Source organism: Pygoscelis adeliae, unplaced genomic scaffold (assembly GCF_000699105.1).
Source record: "Pygoscelis adeliae isolate BGI_AS28 unplaced genomic scaffold, ASM69910v1 Scaffold117, whole genome shotgun sequence".
Taxonomy (NCBI): domain Eukaryota; kingdom Metazoa; phylum Chordata; class Aves; order Sphenisciformes; family Spheniscidae; genus Pygoscelis; species Pygoscelis adeliae.
Genome location: NW_008825270.1, coordinates 5,597,907 through 5,604,688, shown reverse-complemented (window position 1 = coordinate 5,604,688; position 6,782 = coordinate 5,597,907). Strand labels below are relative to the sequence as shown.

General features: G+C 49.4%; 1 protein-coding gene across 1 annotated transcript in view; it reads left to right on the top strand.

The window, feature by feature from the left end:
- The window catches only part of CREB3L1 (cAMP responsive element binding protein 3-like 1), a 22,185-nt gene extending 16,048 nt beyond the window's left edge, over positions 1-6,137 (top strand). The window contains exons 9-11 of the mRNA XM_009329731.1: positions 2,542-2,662; positions 3,225-3,471; positions 3,873-6,137. Of these exons, the coding sequence (XP_009328006.1) occupies positions 2,542-2,662; positions 3,225-3,471; positions 3,873-3,909 (405 nt within the window). The 3' untranslated portion in view covers positions 3,910-6,137. The remainder of the gene's footprint in view (positions 1-2,541; positions 2,663-3,224; positions 3,472-3,872) is intronic.
- The last annotated feature ends 645 nt before the right edge of the window (positions 6,138-6,782 follow it).

Sequence of the window (6,782 nt, the reverse complement as noted above, 5' to 3'; positions counted from 1 at the left end):
CAGTTCTTGAAGGCCTCCAGTGACGAGCAGTCCTCAGCCTCCTCAGGCAAACCATTCCAGTGCTTTGTTATCTTTCCCAGATAAAGCTTTCTTGCTATCTCATCTCAATCTTCCTTGCAACAGCTTAAGCCTATTACAACTTCTTCTGCCCACTGTAAGCAAGACCAGTTTAGCCTCCCTTTGTGCAGCTGCATTTTACATATTTGAAAATGATTGTTTTTGAGCAACTCCCTTCAGTCTGCTCTGCTAAATCACCACAATTTCTTCAGTCTTCCCTTGCAGGCGGAGTTACTGAATCACTGCTTGTTCCCAGAGCTCTCTTCCAGACTTTCTCCAATTGCCCCGCATCTTTTTGGAAGTACAGGGCCCAAAGCTGGACACAGTGTTCCACCTAAAGGCCGGTACAGAGCCAGCCAGCCAGCCAGAAAGCCTGTTCATAGTGCCCAGGCTGAGATTTGCCCTTTGCAAAGTGACACCAACTTGTGCTCACCTTGTGCTCCATTTTAACTCCCAGATCCTCTTCTGTAGAACAGCTGTCTGGCCACGTAGTCACTGACGTGCTTCCTCTGTTAATCAGTCCTGCCACCTCACAGGTCTCAGCATGTCTCGGCATTTGTCTGTATTGATCTGCCCACTTTTCTCTTGGACCACTTCTCCCCATGGTCAAGATCATTCTGAATTTGAATCCTGACCAAAAGCCAGTCTGCTTGTAGTCTCTCCCATCTGCAGATTTGATATAGTCCATCATCCAAGTCAAACTTAAAAATGTTGAATCTTGCCAGAGCCATAACGGATCTCTCTGCTACTCCATCTGCTACTTCCTCCCAGTTTGACAGTGAACCATTTGATAACTATGCTCTCAGGATGTCTTTTTTTGATTAAGTTTGCCTCTACCTTTCCAACTGGTTTTGCAGTATTTTCCTCTAGCTTAGTTTCCCTTGCTTTTTAAGAGGTCAAAATCGTGAGATGGTCAAAAGCTGCGAGATGAACGGTACTTACAGTCAAACCAAGAGTTATTGTTATGAAGTGTCACAGAGTTTGAACTGGAACCGAATCAAAGCATCAGAGTTAACCTGAAACTAAACAGAGTAGAAACAATGCTGGTTTGCAAAGCTCCAGTTGAAAGCCATGTTAAAGCAAGATGTTAAGTATACTGCTTTTTCCCAGCCCGTAAAGCTTGTTTTGTTTTAGAAGAGAAGAACAGGCTTCACAGGGCTGTTTCCCCTTTCTGGAAGTTGTGTGTTTGGCTGTGATAATTCCAAGCAACATATTCAGAATTTATTTTTTCCCCTATTTCTGTGGAATAAGGGTTCTAAATGCTTTGTGTGCCTGATATGATGTGCTTAGATAGCGTCTATGCCATCCACATTTAATTTCCTTACTTTAAAACTAGCCGTGAAGAGTCTGGACAATTAAAATCCCTCTTCACATAGTGTAGCATCCCTGTGCTATTATTTGATCTTCCACATCTGGAATCCACTGGTGGTCAAAATTACCTTGATGTACCAGCTTCTGTGCCTTACTTAGGCATGGCTATTCCCAAATAGGTGGCTATTCTGAAAACCAGTCAAGCAATTGCTGGCTGTCCCCATAGGTGTCCCCACAGGTCAAACTTAGCTAGTTTATACATAGGTAGTAGAATTCACCAACAGATCCATTGCCTCTTTGACGTGCTCAGCCTGAGCACTGAGCTGACGGCAGCTAGTTATATACCACCCATGGCACATAGGTATTCAGGTAATAAGGATTTGGCTCTATATCATTTCCCATGTGTCCCCTCCTGCTCTGTACTGATAGTTCCCTAAACTCTACAGAATCTCTTACGATCAGCACTGGCATCTCACGCTGAAGCTTTACTATTATGGCAGAATTTACAGACAGGTGCAGACCTACCAGAGGGGGATTTCCAGGGGGCTCTCATCTCCTTTTATCACTGCCCAGTAGCTCTGACTGGTCTGCCTGACAGCAGAAGGCAGGGACACATGGTCCTGCATACCTACATGTCAAGCATAAATTTAACCCTTTCCTTGGACTCTTCATCCTTGCTATCAGGTATTAGGTGGCTGCAGTTCTGCTGTCATTTCTGTCCTCGCATGGACAGTAGCTTCACTTTGCTATGTGCTGTGGTACCTCACAGATTTTTCCCAGTACGCTTGTTTTCTTACAACCCGCTACAGCTCCTACTGAGGCTATGGTCAGGTTCCCTCTGGTCAAGGCAGAGTTCATCCCTTCTGTTGAGTCTTCAGCCTCCTCAGCTTGTTTCCCAGCTATGCCTTCCAGCACCTCTCATCAACTGGACAGGCAAGTTCTCACCATTGAACCAGAAATACTTCAAATAAAGCAACATGAGGAAACTTCTGACTTTCCTTCTCAGATTTGCAGCAGAGATGAGCAGAGCAAGCCCTTTCCCTCCCTGGGGGACCACAGCAACCCAGTTGTCAGCCTGACCACACGTTCTCACACAGCCTCATGTTTGTGTGCTGCGGGGGGAGTGTTTCCTCATGGCTAGCGGCACTAACTCTGTGCTGATCTCCTCTCTAGGTGCTGGCGCTCTGCTTCGTTCTGATCCTGGGATCCCTGATGCCCTGTCTCCCTGAGTTCTCTTCAGCATCACAGACAGTGAAAGCAACACCAGCACCAGACATTTACACAACTAGTAAGAGTGAGTCTAACGTGGTTCCTCCATTTCACCCTGTCAAACCATTTCTAGCTCTTCTCTCGACACTACCGGTTCAGGGGTAGCATCCTCCCCTCAGTGCCTACCCCATAAGCTGGGGCTCTGGCGAGGGGAGATTCCTGGCCTGTCAGTGGTACAAACTCTGAAAACAGCACCTTGTTTGGGCCTGTTGTCGTTCTCTGCTAACCATTGTCCCAAAACATGGTGTCCTGCCTGTAAATCCAAAACACAGCACTGTACCAGCTACTAGGAAGGAAATTAACTCTATCCCTGCTGAAACCAGGACACATGGCAAGTGTCAAAGGAAGGAACATGAGGGAAAAGTCCCAGGGCAGATTGATTGTCTTCTGAAGAGGCTGTGTGTCCAGGGGGGCATTTGCCTCCTGAAACTGGGGGGAGGTGGGCATCCTGCAGAGCAGGCCTCCTGCACAGTTACGCATGGACAAGGCCATAGCTAGGTGAGCATGTGCGGAAACCACCACCGTGACCCACACCCATTGCAAGAGACCTTGTCCTCATTGTTAACCAATGCTCTCCTGTTTTCCAGTTCAGTCACGGAACCTCCTTTTCTATGATGAGGGTGCTGGCTCCTTAGAAGAGAGCTATAGCTCCTTCCTAACCATGGACCATCCTGAGGGGTGGGAGGCCGAAAAAGGGCAGTCTGAGGAGGGAAGGCCTCATCTGGCCAGGACACATGAGACAGCCAAATATCTGAGCAAATCCCAGCTGGAGGGTCCTGACCAGAACCGAACTGACCCAACTCTCGCCCACCTCAAAGAGCAATTCCATGAGAGGTAAGCGGGTGGGGGCCACCCTCCGAGGCCCAAAACACAGCATGGTGTCTGGGAGTGAGCAGCAGGCATGTCCCCTCTGCTGCAAGCTAAGGACAGCTGAGCTGCCCGGGACAAGCAGTTAGCTAAAGAGCAGTGGCTGGAGGAGGCCAATGCTGGCAGGGAGTGTAAGACCAAGTTTATTTTCTAGAGCAAAAGTTTGGGATTCCATAAAGCAGTGTCCCACTGGCATAGAGCTGAGGAGAACTGGGTGATTCAGGTGGTCCCAGGCTTGCTGGTCATTCAGTGCCCTGGGGAAGGGCTCCATCCTGGTCAGAGCAAACCAGCTGGGCACACAGGGAGGTGAATTTGCATAGGAGGCTGCAATGAACCTTGACTGATGCCTTATCTTTTCTTTTCCTCAGGGAGACAAGCTCCAGTGAGACAGCTGAATACTTGTAGCAGCTGCTGGACCTCAAGGCCTCATCTGTCTGACTGCAGGATTCCCTCCTCACTGAGCAACTGAGGGGACTTGGCGGGAGAGGACGCTGCATTCAGACACTCCTGCGCTGGCCTTGAGTTCAGCTCCTCCCCTTCCCCATGCCCCCCGTTAGTACTGATTTCTCTGAGGGCAGTTGCAGGACTGCCAGAACCAGCAATAAATGTCTGGCAAAGCCCTGAGACACCCTCTTCTCCTGGCCTTACCTCCTGCTTAAATGAGCACTACCCTATGGGTGTGGGCTCACCTTGGAGTGGAGTGAGATCAGGGGAAGTCCTCAAACTATTCAGCTCACTCCCCAAAGCCTCCAGACCAAGGGGACTGTCCCCAGGCGTGTACCCCTTGGCTACATCAGATGCACCTGAAGGAGAGCGAGAGAGAGTTCTGGATTTACTATCCTGCCTGGGGGGCTTAGGAGTGGGTGATGCCGGTGCTGGAGAGATGGCTCTGGAGAGTTTGAGCTCATTCCTTCCCCTCCATCTGTTAGTATACTTCTGCTTCCGTTGAGAGAAGACCTAGTTCTTCCTTGCTCTAGTTTTCTCTTGATGGACATGCCTACATAACTTCCACGCCAACTATCTGCAAAGATCTGCACACAAACGGAGTGGGGGAGACAGATCCCAGACAGATAAACCACCGTAAAAATTAGCCAGCAGCTTCTGGACAACCAGAGCTCTGAAATAGAGAACAATTTTCCCCCACAACCCACTTCTCCCCACCCTCGGCACCCTTGCTTTGGCAAGGGTGGTATTTCCCTTTCTGTTCCCAGCTTGGGCCCTACAGTGCGGTGCTAACCAGGTCAGTGGCCTTCTCACTTTTTCTTCTGCAGGCCTCCCCCTTTGAGAATGGGTGAGAGAAACCTGCTCCCATAACCTGATCCCCATCCCAGCTCTCCATCCCCAATTCTGCTTCATGCCAAATGGGGTCTTCCTAGGAACCACCAAGGAGAGCTCTGCAGCCCGCTGGAGGGCTGTCTGATAGCCATCATTCCCCTCACGTCCTCCGTGTGCACAGCAGTGTTGTGAAAGCCACTGAGGACATACTGGCATCTCTGGTGACAGGTATGTCTGTCAGGAAAGAGGTGGCATGTTGGAATTGGCCAGGGTCACCAAAGACTCTGTTAGACCTCTTCCTCCTAAGTGCTGGCACCAAAGGTAGCAAACTCTTGCCATACCACCCTTCAGGCCAGACTTGCCAAGTTTGGTGTTGAAATGACCTCATCTCAAGCCTATGCCATCCTCTTTAGCACCCAGACACCCATTTCTGACCCTTCTTCCTCTCCGGCAAAAGCCCTGCTGAAAGGCTCAGGTGTCTCCTCGCTCTGTTCCCTCAGCTACCATTTGATGGAAGGACAGTGTGGGACATGAGTGTCAGAGATCTGGGATGTGGCAGGTTGCCCCGTGTTTGTACATGGGAGTCCCTGTGCATCCTGCCTGGTCTCACAGCAGGCTCCTCTTTGGCTTGTTTCTTTTCAAGCACCCTGGACTCACTCTGCACTGCCCCAGCCTCTCCTCTCCCCCCAGGCTGGGAGTGGAGAGGGCTCCCTGGAGATGAAGGATGGGATCGTTCTTGCTCAAGGACTGGGAGAAGTGAGGGAAGGGCCCTCACATCCCTCTTTTCTCCCTTTTGAAAACTGATTTTGCCCCCTGAAGCCATTTAGGACACAGCTAGCTGCAACCATACATGCGTGGCCAGTAGGGTAAGGAAGAGGAAGGCCTTCAGCATAGTTCTGCTCTTCTTGAGGTTCACACAAGACCCGCTGGTCACCAGATACCACTGCATTCCCTGTCCTCCGCCTCCACCCCAGCACAAAGAACCACTGCCGGGTCCAAGCACACCCTCCTCCACCCCAACACTTCCACTGAGCATGTCCCCGTGCCTCCCACTCCCACCGTTGTACAGAGACCAAGAGCAGAACTCGTTTGTACATAATGAACCTTATTTTGTATTATTGCCGATCCCTTAAGATATTGTATTTTGGAGACTCTCAGATCCTATTTTCAGTATTGTATTTTATTAAGAATTAGTGCGGGCTTGGCATCTACGAACTTCTTTCTTGTTAGCAGCTCACTTTCCCCTTATACTCCAGCAGCTGCCTCTTCCCTCTTGTTTGTTTTTTGTTTGGGTTTTTTTTTTTTTTTTCCAAGCCACCTTTACCCCTCCTCCTATCACTTGCTCTGCATTTGCTTAGTGAAGCAAAATAAAAATAAAATAAAAAGATTCAGCATCAGCCCTGGGTTGATGGGTCCTTTCATTGAGGCATGGTTGTCACACCAGCCCACATGCACAGCTCCTCACCTCCTGCTGCCTGACTGTCCTGTTCCCTGGCCGCATGCAGAATTGGTTCAGTGCTGGGACCTCGTGCTCAGTGTCAGGGGCTAGAAGCAAACTTGCATGTTTTATTTCCAGCAGCACTGTGATTTCTTTTGCAGTTCTGAACAAGTCAGAACTGTTCTGCCTCAGTTTTTTCTCCCCCTCCGAAATACCGCTAACATCATCCTCTTAGAAGGAGGAAGATCATGAAATAAAGTTTATGAGGTGCAATGAGCTCCTCTGATGAAGGGGCTGTGCAGGGGTCTGTAGACAAGACATTGCTAGTAGCACCGTGGCTCTGGCCCCATCCCATCAGAAAAAATACGTAAATCCTTCAGTTAACTAAAAGCAGAGCAGTTGCACTCAGATCCATAACGACTTGGGACCTGGCTGGCTGTCAGCCTGTAACCCTGATAGTCCATTTACATCCACGAAAACTGATAGGTTTTGTCCTGATTTTGTGTGAAACACAAGGCAACAGGGGGTCTAGAAAATGAATCTTCATATTCTAGGAAGCTCCATG